Source organism: Aotus nancymaae, unplaced genomic scaffold, assembly GCF_030222135.1.
Source record: "Aotus nancymaae isolate 86718 unplaced genomic scaffold, 86718_ANA_hifiasm-v0.15.2.pri h1tg000006l, whole genome shotgun sequence".
Lineage (NCBI taxonomy): Eukaryota > Metazoa > Chordata > Mammalia > Primates > Aotidae > Aotus > Aotus nancymaae.
Window position 1 is genome coordinate 2279161 of NW_026988417.1, and position 16054 is coordinate 2295214.

A 16054-nucleotide genomic window follows, 5' to 3' on the forward strand; every position below is an offset into this window, starting at 1 on the left:
TCATAGACGGGTAGAATCAGTATTGTGAAAATGATCATACTGCCCAGGCACGGTGGCTCACGCCTGTAATCTAAGCACTCTGCGAGTCCAAGGCAGGTGGATCACAAGGTCGGGGAATCAAGACCATCCTGGCCAACATGGTGAAACCCTATCTCTACTAAACATACAAAAAAATTAGCTGGGCATGGTGGTGTGTGCGTGCAGTCTCAGCTACTCAGGAGGCTGAGGCAAGAGATTCACTTGAACCAGGGAGTCAAAGGTTGCAGTGAGCTGAGAACGCACCACTGCACTCCAGCCTGGTGACAGAGAGACTCCATCTTAAAAAAATATATATAAAATAAAAAGGAAGAAAGAAAATGACCATACTGCCGAAAGCAACCTACAAATTCAATGCAATTCCCATCAAAATACCACCATCATTCTTCATGGAACTATAACAAACAAACCTAAAATTCATATTTAAAAAAAAAAAAGCTGACATAGCCAAAGCAAGACTAAGCAAAAAGAACAAATCTGGAGGCATCACAGTACCTGATTTCAAACTATACTATGAGGCCATTGTCACCAAAACAGCAAGGTACTGGTATAACAATTGGCACATAGACCAATTAAACCAAACAGAGAACCGAGAAATAAACCCAAATACTTATAGCCAACTGATCTTTGACAAAGCAAACAAAAACATAAGTGAAAAAAAGATACCCTATTCAACAAATGGTGCTGAATAATTTGTTGAGATTTGTGACAGGTATAATCAGCTCAAGATGGATCAACTTAAATCCTTACATCTAAGACCTGAAACTATAAAAATTCTATAAGATAACTTTGGAAAAACCCTTCTAGACACTGGCTTAGGCAAGGATTTCATGACCAAGAACCCAAAGGCAAATGTAATAAAAACAAAGATAAATAGCTGGGACTTAATTAAACTAAAGAGCTTTTGCTCAGCAGAGTAAACAGACAATTCACAGAGGAGTGGGAGAAAATTTTCAAAATCCATGTATCTGACAAAGGACTAATATCTAGAATCTACAACGAACTCAAACAAATTAGCAAGAAAAAAGCAAACAATCCCATCAAAAAGTGGGCTAAGGACATGAATAGACAATTCTCAAAAGAAGATACACAGCCAACAAACATGTGAACAAATGCTCAACATGACCAATGATCAGGGAAATGCAAATCAAAACCACAATGCAATACCACCTTACTCCTGCAAGAATGGCCATAATCAAAGTCAAAAATAATAGATATTTGCATGGATGCAGTGAACAGAGAACATTTCTATACTACTGATGGTAATGTAAACTAGTACAACCACTATGGTAAACAGTGTGGAGATTCTTTAAAGAACTAAAAATAGAACTACCATTTAATCCAGCAATCCCACTACTGCGTATCTGCCCAGAAGAAAAGTCGTTATACAAAAAAGTTACTTGCACACTCATGGATATAGTGGCACAATTCACAATGGCAAAAACGTGGAACCAACCCATATGCCCATCAATCAAGGAGTGGATAAAGAAACTGTGGTATATACATATGATGGAATACTACTCAGCCATAAAAGGGAATGAATGAATGGCATTCACTGTGACCTGGATGAGACTGGAGACTATGACTCTAAGTGAAGTAACCCAGGAATGGAAAACCAAACAATACATGTTCTCACTCATAAATGGGAGCAAAGCTATGAGGATGCAAAGGCATAAGAACGACACAACGGACTTTGGGGACTCAGGAGGAAAGGGTGGGAAGGGGGTAAGAGATAAGACTACAAATTGTGTGCAGTGTATACTGCTTGGGTGGGTGCACCAAGTGGTCACAAATCACCACTCAAGAACTTCCTCACGTAACCAAACACTACCTGTTCCCCAACAAACTATGGAAATAAAAAATTTTTTAAAAAGAATTTTAAAAAGCTCTAATAAGCAAAATAGGGTGGTAGTGGCATAAGGTTAGACACAAAGACTAACGAAAAGAATGTCCAGAAATAAACCCTTAGATTTACAGTCAATTTATTTTCAATGAAAGTGTCAAGAAAATTCAATGGAGAAAGAGTCTTTTCAACAAATGGTACTGGGAAAACTGAAGGGCCACATGCAAAGGTTCAATTTCTGCCTTATCTTATCCCATACACAAAAAAACTCTAAATGGATCACAGATCTAAATGTAAGAACTAAAACTATAAAACTCTTAGAATAGGCCAGGCAGCGGTGGCTCATGCCTGTAATCCCAGCACTTTCGGAGGCCGAGGCGGGTGGATTACCTGAGATCAGGAGTTCGAGACCAGCCTGGCCAACGTGGTAAAATCCTGACTCTACTAAAAATACAAAAAATTAGTCAGGAGTGTTGGCGGGCGCCTGTAATCCCAGCTACTCAGGAGGCTGAGGCAGGAAAATTGCTTGAACCCGGGAGGTGGAGGTTGCAGTGAGCCAAGATCGTGCCATTGCACTCCAGCTTGGGCAACAAGAGCGAAACTCCATCTCAAAAAAAAAAAAAACCTCTTAGAATAAAACAGGAATAAATTTTCATAACTTGGGACAAGCAAAGCATTCTTACACACAGTAACAAAAGAATAAGGCTGGGCACAGTGGCTCACAACTGTAATCCCAGCACTTTGGGAGGCCAAGGCAGGCAGATCGCTGGAGCTCATGAGTTCAAGACCAGCCTGGGCAACATGGGGAAATCCCATCTCTACAAAAAGTACAAAAATTAGCTAAGCATCATGGCAAGCACCTTTAGTCCCAGCTATTCCGGGGGCTGAGGTGAGAGAATGGCTTGAGCTTGGGAGGTGGAGGTTGCAGTGAGCTGAGATCATGCCATTGTACTGGGTGACAGAGCCAGACCTTGTCTGGAAAGAAACAAAAGAAAGGGAAGAAAGAAAAGAAAAGAAGGAGAAAGGAAGGGAAGGAAAGAAAAAGAAAGTAAAGGAAGAAAAGGAAGGAAGGAAGGAGAGAAAGGAAGAACGAATTTTAAAAAATCAATAGAAATCATCAAATTAAAAAACTTTTGTGCTTTGAAAGACACCCTCAAGAAATTTTTTTTTTTTTTTTCTGAGATGGAGTTTCGTTTTTGTTGCTCAGTCTGGAGTGCAATGGCACGATCTCGGCTCACTGTAAGCTCCGCCTCCTGGGTTCAAGCGATTCTCTTGCCTCCCGAGTAGCTGGGATTACAGGCATGTGCCACCACGCCCAGCTAATTTTTTGCATGTTTTTAGTAAGACGGGGTTTCTCCATGTTAGTCAGGCTGGTCTTGAACTCCTGACATCAGGTGATCTGCCCGCCTTAGCCTCCCAAAGTGGTGGAATTACAGGTGTAAGCCACCACCCTAAAGATATTTTTAAAAAAATAAGACACAGATTGGGAGAAGTATATGATACATATTATAAGAGACTTGTATCAGAATATAGAAAGAATGCTTACAGATCCAGAATAAAACACAAATAACCCAACTTTAAAATAGGCAAAAAATTTGAACAGACATTTCATCAAAGAAGATACATGAATGGCCAATAGCACATGAAAAGATGCTCAATGTCACTACATGATAGGGAAATACAATTTAAAACCACTATGAAATACCACATCCGAATCACTAGAATGACTAAAACCAAAAAACAGACAACAAGTGTTGAGAAGGAGGTGAAGAATTTGAAACCCCAGTACACTGCTGCTGGAAGGTAAAATGGTACACCCACTCTGGAAAACAGTTTTGCAGTTTCCTAAAAAACTGATGGGAGTATACACTGTCAATCACTTACTGGAGGGGAGGGAAAGCCTTAAAATTTTGTTTTTAGCTCTCCTATCAAAATCAGACACCAAGAAAATGGGCTTCTTTTGTGGTGTCAAGACAACAAACAAAAGCCATCACTGTTTACTAACCTGGTCGGCTCTTAACTGGGTGGAACCATCAGTATACATTAGCGTTACCACCAGGGCTGCTGCCTGTTTGAGCATTTCAATCAGCTGGCTTTTTGCCCAATCATCCAAATACCTAACATCACAAAAATGTTTTTTTAATGCTCCTGAGTTCCCAGAATTCAGGTGGGCTTCAGCCTCATCAGTATCTTCTTCCAGTGCCGTTTGTTTACTTATTTTCTCTGATGAATTATTAGATGTAATATGTTTTCTTTTAAAATTAACGCTTCCTTTATTTTCATTATTTATATTCTCCGTTAGGAAATACATTATTTTATGTTCCTTTTTCTGTAGAACTGAAGCCTCTCGATTATACTCTGGAATTAAACAACTGGAAAGAGTCAATGAGCTGATGCTCTTCTGTTTTTGGTCGATTGACAGCTGATCTGTGAGCCTGACACTGAAGGCCTGAGGAGAGAGCTTGGTGGAACCTCTTGATGTCTGACTTGTTAAAGATTTAAGATTCTACAGAAAAATGGAAAATATTTCATTAGAATATGGATTCATAGGACAGAGCTATAAACCAAACTAATTTTTGGTAAAACTTGTCTAAGATAATACAGATACAAGATCTTCATATTATCTATGATCAAACCTTCTAAGGAAACCATATAATGTCTTCTAGAGCAGTGATTTTTCTCAACAAAGGTAGGCATGCATATCTGGATCAAGAGCTCAAAAGCTGGCCAGGCATGGTGGCTCATGCCTGTAATCCCAGCACTTTGGGACGCTGAGGTGGGCGAATCACCTGAGGTCAGGAGTTTGAGACAAGCCTGGCCAACATAGTGAAAACTGTCTCTACTAAAAATACAAAAATTAGCCAGGTGTGGTGACAGGCATCTGTAATCCCAGCTACTCAGGAGGCTGAGGCAAGAAAATCACTTTAATCTGGGAGGCGGAAGCTGCAGTAAGCTGACATCACACCATTACATTCCAGCCTGGGCTACAAGAGCGAAACTCCATCTCAAAAAAAAAAAGCTCAAAAGCCTCCAACCAGCCCCTGTTTTGGGAATCATGCATGTAATGAGAGATGTCATGGATGGGAGTATGTTACATATGTGCGTAAAAGAGAAGATTAATAATTTACAACTTCCAAATAAAGGCCATTTATAGAGAAAATGAAATCATCAAAACTATTCAATAATATTTTAATCTATCTACTAAAAATTTTTTGGGGGACCAGGTGTAATAGCTCATGCCTGTAATCCCAGCACTTTGGGAGGCTGAGGCTGGCGGATTATGAGGTCAAGAGTTCAAGATCAGCCTGGCCAACATGGTGAAACCCCATCTCTACTAAAAATACAAAAATTAGCCAGGTGTGGTGGCATGCGCCTGCAGTCTTAGCTGCTCGGGAGGCTGAGGCAGGAGAATCGCTGGAACCTGGGAGGCGGAGGTTGCAGTGAACCAAGATCGTGCCACTACGCTCCAGCCTGGGTGACAGAGTGAGACTCTGTCTCAAAAATATACAATAATAATAATAATAAAAGCGATGATTGTGGATATCAAGTTGTCAAAGCACAGTAATTTCCATGAATATATTTTAAATGGTAATGTAACAGTAAAAATGTCAATATTAACAATATAGCAGAAATCATGTACTTTGTAATTTTTTTTTGAGACAGAGTCTCGCTCTGTCTCCAGGCGCCAGGCTGGAGTGCAGTGGCACAATCTCAGCTCACTGCAACCTCCACCTCCTGGGTTCAAGCAATTCTCCTGCCTCAGCCTCTCAAGTAGCTGGGACTACAGGCGCATGCCACCACGCCCAGCTAATTTCTGTATTATTTAGTAGAGATGGAGTTTCACCATGTTGGCCAGGATGGTCTCGATCTCTTGACCTCATGATCCACCTGCCTTGGCCTCCCAAAGTGCTGGGATTATAGGCGTGAGACACCACGCCCCGCCACTTGGCAATTTTTTAAACTTGTGACAGATTTTAAATTTCAACTTTAAAATATGTCAGGCAATATATATATAGTTCAAGAAGGCCAGGTATGGGGGTTCATGCCTATAATCTCAGCACTTTGGGAGGCCAAGGCGGGAGGATCGCTTGAGCCCAGGAGTTTGAGACCAGCCCAGACAACATGGTGAAACCCTGGTCTCTACCAAAAATACAAAAATTAGCTGGACATGATCCTGTGTGCCTGTAGTCTCAGCTACTCAGGAGGCTGAGGTGAGAGGATCACTTGAGTCCAGGAGGTAAAGATTGCAGTGAGCTGTGATCACACCACTGCACTCCAGCCTGGGTGACAGAGTGAGGGCCTGACTCAAACATACAAAAGAACAACAACAATAACAAAAAAGACCCACAAAATTCTTTTGAGAGAAAGAGAGCAAAAAGTTTGCAGACCCCTGCCTTCGGGATCCAAGGAACACAGTTTGTTCACTGCTGAGAGATACAATTTCCATTCACTTACAGAGAGAAGAAGAGAAGAGTCCCTTCTCTGTGGAAGATGCCTCTTCCCTCTACTCCAAGGGCAGATAATCATCCTATGAACCCAGGGGCAAATAATCGTCCCATCAACCTGAGACAGGTCCTAGTATCTCACTTTATAATAGGGAGTTTAGGTTTAAATGTAGTTAGGTTGGGACTTGAACACAGAGAGTTTACTCCAAAGTTCATTTTCTTAACCACTATGTTGCCTCCACCACTTTCATACACAAGGCCTTTGGTGATATGACCTCTTCTATCTCCCCTCTAGCCCATACCACATAACTCACCCATTGTGAATGTTATATCCCTGCCTTTCGGAACTTCTATCATTTCTACTACCCCAAAGTTCCAAGCTTTCTTCCCCTAATCTGAAATTTTTCTCAATGTCCTGCCCCTGCTCCCTTAAAGGTGGGATCTATTTATTTTTTTAGAGATATAGTCTTGCCCTGTTGCTCAGGCTGGAGTGCTGTGATGCAATCACAGCTCACTGCAGCCTCAAACTCCTTGGCTGAAGTGATCTTCCAGCCTTAGCCTCTTGAGTAGCTGGAACTACAGGAGCATGCCAACCTGCCCAGTTAATTTTTTGGGAGGGTATTATTTGTAGAGACAGGATCTCCTTATGTTGCCCAAGCTGGTCTCAAATTCCTGGCCTCAAGTGATCTACCCACCTCAGCCTCCCAACGTGCTGGGACACATCCAGCCTAGGTTGACCAACTCCTAATCATCCAATAGATCTCAACTCAGATATAATTTTCATACTTCAGAAAGACATCCCTGATTCTCCTCCTCAACACCCAGAAGAGTAAAATGAAATAGCACAAAAACTGAGTTAGATGCCCCTCCAATTGTCCCCAGAGCACTCTGAACTTACTTCTCTAATGGCACTTACTCTGTATCCTAGACGTCTATCCTATTTCACTGTCTTGCCCTTCCCTGCATCCAAATTAAACTATGAGCTCCTGGAGAGCAAGAACTCCTCTTTTTTAACTGTTGTATCTACAGTGCCTAGTACATCATAGGACACTTAACAAGTGTCTGTCGAACAAATAAGGGTTACCTTTAAAATTACTCATATTTGCAATGATTTACCTTTTTTTCTGATCGATTCTTCCCATCTTCAAGTTGTACTGAATACTTAACACTGGACTTGTTTATCAATTCCATAGCTTTTAAAAACAACAAAAAACAAACATGGGGCATTAAAGAAACACTGAAATCAAGGTCATACAGTTAACTAAACACTGAAATATCCTCTGTAATCATGCTTATTCACTCATTATTAACTTACTTAAAACAACGTAATAAAATTCACACTAAAATGCTTAGTACCATTGCAATAAATATTTACGTAAAGTACCTTCAAGTTAACTGCAGATCTATATAATCATAAAATGTTTATTAAAAATCATTATTTGGCATTTGCATTTGAATACATAACTCTAAAAACTTAAGGTCAACATTTATAGAAACCTTAAAAGTATTAAAGGTTTAGGGAGATTCTTAGACTGAATACTGCAATGGAACAATTAAAGGTTCAGTAAAACATCATTAATATAAACTTCTAGGCTGGGTGCGGTGGCTCACGCCTGTAATCCCAGCACTTTGGGAGGCTGAGGCGGATGGATCACGAGGTCAAGAGATCAAGACCATCCTGGTCAACATGGTGAAATCCCGTCTCTACTAAAAATACAAAAAATTAGCTGGGCATGGTGGCATGTGCCTGTAATCCCAGCTACTCAGGAGGCTGAGGCAGGAGAATTGCCTGAACCCAGGAGGTGGAAGTTGCAGTGAGCCGAGATTGTGCCATTGCACTCCAGCCTGGGTAACAAGAGTGAAACTCCGTCTCAAAAAAACAAAAAACAAAAAAAAAAAACTTCTAACTTAGATTTTGTTTTAATTTTAATAAGCCCGGGCTGAACAGTAAGTGGTAGAACCAGGATTCGACCCCAGGCAGTATGATTTGGGAGTCTGTACTCTTAACCACTGTGACATACATTTCCCCTGCAGGAACAATAACAACCTAGAAATGCAAATAGGGGAAAATATTTTACTTACAATATAAAAACATTACACTTAGGATAAATATAACAGAAAAGATACAAGGCCCTTAAAGATGAAAACGTAACATTTTATTAAATGGCATAAAACAAGAGCTGTAAAATGAGAAGACATAGTGTTAGGATATGTATCACAAAATGTTTAATTCTTCCAAATTTAAGACAGTTCCAATTGGAGACCCTACAGGGATATTTTAATTTAATGAAACAATTTCAAAGTAAAAAGAGACAAGAAATGTTAAGTTTAAAAAAAAGAGAGAAAAGACCTCTAGAACAGAACAGACAACCCAGAGACTGAGCCCAAGACTTCACATACAACAAAGATAGTATTTCAATTCAATAGAAAAGGATATATTAATTAATAGGGCTGGTACAACTAGCACCACATCAAAAAGAAAAGAAATGCATTGGGAAAACTATTTGGAACCAAAGTGACAAAGGGTTAACTGCTATATTATGCAACAAGTTCTTATACATTTACAAGGTAAGACAAACAACTCAACAGAAAGATAAGCAAAGGACAGAAAGAGGCAATACAGAAAATAGAAAACCCAAACCGGAAACAAATTACAATATTCAGGGTAATGCAAATTAACTATAACTGGAAACAGAGGAGAAGAGGTAGTCTCAAGCATTGCTGGCAAAAACGTAGAAAGTTAGAATCTTTTTAGAAGGCAAACTGTCAAGACATTAAAATTAACAATACATACATCACTCTTTGGGAGTTGGGAGGAGAAAGTGACTCACAGGGAGCTCAAGATAGGTCTCTGAGAATGTTAGTGATGTTTCCTGAACGGGGTATAGGTTTGTGAAATTTTGACCTAAACGCTTAACTTAGGATATGTGTGCTTATATATATTTATATATGTATCTCAGTCACATATATACGAGAGACAGTGCTCTCGCCTCAACAAAAACAGATCGAAAATAATATCATCTTAACCAAATAATCTCTAACCAAACAATCTCACTCTTAGCTGTTTCGCAGAAATATATCCAACAGTAAACAGGTTTAAATCAAAATGTTTATGGCAGCATTGCCCATTATGACAAGGACTGAAAACAGATACCAATCAGAAGAAAACTGAGAAATAAATTACATACTATCCACTAAAAAGAATGACCTTATTAAAACATAGATTGCTGGGGGGGAAAATGACTCCCAATTATAGGTTGGCTGAAGACGATGACCTCATTTTAAGAAATAATGACCAAATCTCCCCATTTATGCACATGAAGATGTTAGGCACATACACTGGCACAGGTTGGGTCCCCTGGGAGACCACTTCTGTGATGAAGGTTTGCATTTGAAAAGGTGATTGGAGAGTGAAGGAGGCAGAACCCAACCAAGGACAACAATGGCTAGGATGTAGTCACTCAAAGGCCTGCCCTGGGCAGAGCATGGTCCTGCAGAGGTGTCTCTCCATGGGGCAAGGGAGCTGGGATTTTATACCCCAGCACAAACTAGTCACTGGACCAGTCATTCCTAGGGAAGTGGTGGGCCCTTGGGCAAAGAAGTTCTTTGCAGCCAGGCAATCAAGGGGAGGGGCTGTCCCAGGAGCAGGGACAGTGCTTCAGGACTAAAGGGGGAATATGGGTGCCACAGTGCTTACTACAGTCCACACTGCACTGCTCATGGCCACTTGCTTCAGAGACATTCTGGGAGCAGTCTGGCAGGATTCTGGTGGGCCTTTTCCTGGGGAAATTTATAAAAGGAAGGTACTGGGATAATCTACATCTTGTTGCTGCAGCTGGCCTCAAGGTTGCAAATTACATTCATCTCCTTCCTCTACTGCCCATGCTAGGGTCTCCTCACCCTTGCTTATTTCCTCTACTGCTCTACGTAGCTCAGCTTACCTGATCAGATAACCCAAACTCTCATCCCTGAGAGGTAAACCCCTGGCCACCATGCCCTTCTCTGGCCATAGCTCCTGCATTTGCCATCAAATGTGGGCAGGGGACCATGAGGTGGCCAATCACATTACCTGGGTGCTTCCCCTGCCCCCAGTTATGTAGTAACAGTTCTACCTCCTCCTGGTGCCCACGGTCAGTCACCCTAGAAGTTGGAAGTTACATTCCTTGCCAGCCAGTTTCTTGGCACAAGGAGCTCGAAATGACCAGGCAGCAGCCACAGCTGGAAATTAAGTGGCATTCTTCCTCTGCCCCTGCTGGAAAGGTTTTCCCTTTGAGAGTCAAGACCTTTAAACCTTAAGAACCCAGAGGCGTGTGGGATAGAAATACATATTTCTAAGTGGGTCACTGGGAGTGATGACTTTCACATTTTCGTTCCCAGACCCATTACACAGACCGAGGACACTGCACCACGTCGTGGTCAGCGATCTGCAGTGCAGACTGCACCCTAGAGGTGACTGCTTCATCGCAGGTGTCACCTCCAGGCTGCACGTGAGGTGAGCTGGGCCTTCCACAGACCATCCTGCTGTTCCATCAGGTTGGCAGCTTCTTGGTGTGCAGTTGTGAGGCAGCCAGTGGCTCCCCCTCCCATGTGCCCACTGGTGCAGTTCCTTGGCCATGCGCAGGATCCTGTGGATCAAATGCTCTGTGAGACTTGGATGATGGAGCTGACTGAATCCATGAGAATGGGAAAGGCACACCCATGCCTGTAACACGTGTTGGTTCCAGCCAAGATGAATCGCTGTACCTTCTAGGGCACAAGGGGTTCAGTGTTGTCAAATGACTGTTTCCCTCCAAGGAAGGTGCAACTGGGGACTGTGTTTGGTCTCTCTTGTTGGAAGACTGGATGTTTGGCAGAGAAATAGCTAGGTGAGCTCTGGTAAGGGGGAGCACCATGCTATGGGCCATGCACAGCCTCTACCCACTTCATGGTTACTCCATGAGAGCGCACAGTGTGCCAGGACGGGCACAGGAGATGGCAGAGGCTAGTAGATGTCAATTGGCCAAGTCATCCTATTAATGTGGTTTGGCGTGTCCTCATGGTGAATGTTCTTGGGTGGGAGGTACTTCCTGTTCCCACAGATCCCTCCACATGCCTTACTCCAGGAAGTCCCTCATCTTCCCATCTTTCTTATTCCAGGTACCTGAGCAACCTGTCAAGCCACTAATCACTGCCCAAGAGTTCCAAATGTGTTAACATTGGGGCCACTACTCCTTCCACATGAAGTAGGTAGTCAAGGGTACCACTCAAAGTTCTACCTATTGAGTTTCCCCTGAGCACTGTCTTCCAGGGCTGCTTAAATCAGGCTGTTCAGAGCCCACTCACCATGAACCAAGCTTGAACTTTCCTGCCTCCATCAGCTAGTCTTCAGGCTGCCCCTTTAGAAGTACCAGTGCCAGCACCGATGATGTCATGGGGTGTGGGCCACACAAGAAGCTTGGTTGTTTGTGCCTGCTTGTAGGTAATACTAAATGAGCCACTTCCAACTTGCAATGAACACCTGCACACTCACCTCTTGGTGGGTCTGACAGAACCAGCTCATGCTGGCAGTTCTGGCTCATGGTCACTTGATGTCACCATGGCCTCAAGCTCCATCTCTACAGGGGCCAGTAGCATGACAGTTTTGTTTATTTATAATTCTTTTCTGCAGATGGCACTGCCATGGTCCAGAGTTCTAGGAGTTTGCCTTGAGCTTCACATTGCATCTTTTCCCACTACAGATGCCTCTAACATCACAAGGTCTGTTGGGCTGGAAGTCTAAGTAGCTGGGCCACTTGCTGCATAGCCTAGGCCTCTTCCAGGATGCTTTCCTGTGCAGTCAGTATTCCCAAATGTGGAATATGCTGCCTCCACTCCCCAAACCCAGAGATCCCTATCAGGTGTCATGCTTCATTCTTAATGGTTAATTAACCACGTTGCAGGATGACTTGGCCAGTTGGCGTCTTCATTCTTAATGCTTCATTCTTAAAAATGCAGTAATTTAGCCAGGTGTGCACTTGTAGCTCCAGCTACTCAGGAGACTGAAGCAGATCACTTTGCCCCCAAGAGCTTGAGGCTAGCCTGGACAACATAGTGAAATAGTCTCTTGAAAAAAAAAAAAAAGGCACTAATTTGTCCTTTACTTGCAAGCAGACATCCTACGTACCCACAGACCACCGAACTTCCAAAACCTTCATGGTTGTGGTGGGCCCCAGAATATCTGTGAGTTTATCTCCCATGTGTTGGACAGCAAGACATCTAACAAACTTGCCATTTCTTGCTTATGCTGATTGGCATGATGTCATCAAAACAGTGGGTGGCTGGATGACATAGCCCTGGGGAAAGATGCAAATTTATATTGTCCATTCAGAGTGAATATTTCTGCAGGGATGGCAAAGAATATGTTCACCAAATCGATAACTGCATTTCATATACCTGAGGCCTTGTTAATTGCATATGCCATATCCAGCCCAGTAGCTGTCATTAGGGCTGTAACTTGGTCATAACTATTTGTGGTGTCAATTGTTATTCTGTAGGATCTGACTTCTGTAAGCACCTAAGTGAATATATGACAGGGACCACTCTGTGCCCTGAATCCTGTAAGTGTTTAAAGATGGCACGAACTTCTGCCATTTCTCCTAGGTTGCTATATTGCTATTCTAATTCACTATCTTTGCTGGGAAGGCAGTTTCAGCGTTATCCACTTTAGCTTACTCACTATGGGAGCTCTTATCCTCAGGCCAAGGAACCAGTATCTGAGGGTTCTTCTAATAGTCTGTTCATTCCAAATAACATTTGGTGACCTGGAAAATGGCTTTGGAGTGAGCCCTCCCATTATGGTGTAATCTGGGTCAAGGTTCCATTTATTGCTTGAGTCCTCATGCCTCCAACAGAGGAACCATGATGATACTTTAGGTCTCCAGGTATCAATGTCATATGAATGTTTCAGTATTTCCCCTCCCCCCATGTATAAGTTCCCAGAGTAAATGGCCACAGGTTACCCTGGGGGAAAGACAGGAGGAAAAACTGCCATATACATTTGCCATGGTGTTGCATAGTCCTTCTTCCTGGGGACCTGGGCTCTCCTTCAGTCAGTCAGTTCCAGGTCTGAAGTCACTTTATGAGAACTGTGCCTACCCTGCTTCTGACAGGCACCACCACCTGGCCTCTACGTCAGGATCCTATCTCCCTCCCTGTTATCAGGAGGCATCTCCTATCATCAGCCCTGGTCCATAGAGGACACCACTGAGACTGTCAGTGAAGCTGATGCTGCCCACTCCCTCATCAGCACTCTCATGATTGCTTTGGTAAATACAGCACCCAGAGTGCCCTTCTGCAGAACATTGTTACCTGCTGAGTTTCCCAGCCCTCCACAATATGGCCATTCTAGCATGGTCACCTCTCCTGGCTTTCTATGCCTTCTTTTACCATCTGCCCTGGCAGTTCTAACATTTCTACTTCACTTAGTGTGAACCCTCTCCTACAAGGAACTAAGAGCCATCCTGGTGGTATGTTGGCACCATCTCTTGGAATCTTCATTGGATGGTCAAATCTAGTGTCTCTGAAGTGATCCCACATTAATAAACTCTCCCTTATCCAACCTTAGTTCCACCTGCCTTGATCCAGCACCCTCAGACCCAGCCCACCCATAGGTACTCTCCCAGGCCTGATTGTATATGGCCTGTTAGATCCTATAGTTCCTTTGGAGTAGAATCTCTTTCGTCCCTGTGCCAGTTATCAACATACTGCCTCTCAGCTACAAATTCACCCCTCGTCGCACAGCATGCACTACTGAAAATACACCTCCTTTGCCACCTGGCACAATGTTTAGCTCTGTCAGCAGAGGGTGCTAGAGGGATGCTGCCAGAGAAGGGGCCTCTGGTTGCTGTGCTTCCCTTTCTTCTAGCTCCCGCAGTTCTTAGCTAGTGTACTAGACACCCAGGAGCAGCCCCTCTGGCCACTCCCCAGCTACTTCCACAGACATTCTAGCCAGCTCTTCAGCAAGTTTCAGTCAATCCCTGAGGGCAGCTTCCTACCGAGTTTCATGGGCACCCCTGCCAACTTCTCAGTGAGTTCAGTGATACCCCATAGGTGGGTTCCCACTTGCCAGACTGATGTGGCACTTCAGCCAACTTCTTGGCCACCCAGTGGGCTACATCCACACCCCCTGACAGTCTGAATCTCAGTCTTGAGGGGAGTAATTCTGCTAAATTTGTCCCTTCCTTCAGCACCCCACTTCAGCCCTAGGGGAGGAAGCTGCTCCCTGTGTCTGCTATCGCTTTATTCCTTGGTAGCTAATCCTGCTAGTTATTAATGCCTTAAACATTCCCTGTTCAAATTACTCTGTGGTTTCTGTCCCCTGACTGGACTATCTCATACACTTCTGGAACAGGCCCAATACTTTTCGGCTATTTCGTGACTTAATGACCAGGAGAGGAGGTGACAGCAAAAAAGAAAAAGCCTGAACAATACATTTATGAATCTTTTCACAATTTCATATAAGATGACATATGTATGTGTGTGCATAACTATACAAAAAGATTTGGGGAATTATGAAGTTTGTTTGGTTTTTCGGTTCCTCCCTCCCCACCCTAAAATCTTTTCCTAAAGTATTACAAAATAATGAGGGAGCATGTCTTATTTTTCAAGACAGAAGCTCTGCATTGTTTTCAAGCAAAGCTTGGGGGAAGCGCTCATAGTGGGGCCATTTCTGCAGGTCTCAGAGGTATCCGATACTCAAGATTTATTTTTTAAATAAAATGTATTATTCTTTTTTGAAACAGGGTCTCACTCTGTTACCCAGGCTGGAGTGCAGTGGCATAATCTCAGCTCCTTGCAACCTCCACCTCACAAACTCAAATGACAATCACCCTTCCTCAGGCATCCAAATAGCTAGGATTACAGCCACCCAGTCCATCATGCCCCACTAATTTATTTGTAGAGATGGCTGTGAAACGAAAATAAATCTTGGGAACTCCAAGTCACTAAGGTAAAGGGAAAATAGGGCAAACCTGCCTCCCATTCTATTCAAAGTCAAATTCTATCCCTCCGAGGTTCACCTGAGACAGATGTGTATCTGACTTTCTCTCCCCTATTGTTTCTATAAACATAGATTCACTAGATTGTGTATTCAGTGGAAGGCTAATCAAGAACTCAAAAGAATGCAACCTTTTGTCTCTTATCTACCTTTTGTTTTTGAAAGAGTTTCTTTTGAAACAGTCTCTTCAAAAGTAGTAAAAAAAAAAAAAAAAGAAAGAAAAAAGAAAAGAAACAGAGTCTCATTGTATCCTCCAGGCTGGAGTGCAGTGATACGATCTTGGCTCACTGCAACCTCTGCTTCCCAGTTCAAGCAATTCTCCTGCCTCAGCCTCCTGAGTAGCTGGGATTACAGGCACCTGCCACCATGCCTGGTTAATTTTTGATTTTTAGTAGAGACAGGGTTTCCCCATGTTGGCCAGGCTGGTCTTGAACTCCTGACCTCAGGGGATCCACTCGGTTTGGCCTCCCAAAATGCTGGGATTACAGTTGTGAGTCATCCTGCCTGGCCCCTCTTTATCTACTTCTGATCTGGAAGTCCCCACTTCGAGTTGTCCTGCCTTACCAGACCAAATCAGTTACATTTTACACATACTGATATCTCATGTCTTCCTAAAATGTAAAAAAGCCAACTACCCCCAACCACCTTGGGCACATGTCTCAGGGCATCCTAAGGCTGTGTCATAGATGTGTCCTTAACCTGGGCAAAATCAACTTT

The 16054-nt window shown here is 43.0% G+C and overlaps 1 protein-coding gene across 1 annotated transcript in view; it reads right to left on the minus strand.

Moving 5' to 3' along the window:
- Window positions 1–16054, minus strand: part of POLN (DNA polymerase nu) — a 172047-nt gene that overhangs the window by 136308 nt on the left and 19685 nt on the right. Inside the window, exons 3-4 of the mRNA XM_064365307.1 lie at window positions 7441–7517; window positions 3885–4385 (exon numbers count right to left, since the gene is read on the minus strand). Of these exons, the coding sequence (XP_064221377.1) occupies window positions 3885–4385; window positions 7441–7517 (578 nt within the window). The remainder of the gene's footprint in view (window positions 1–3884; window positions 4386–7440; window positions 7518–16054) is intronic.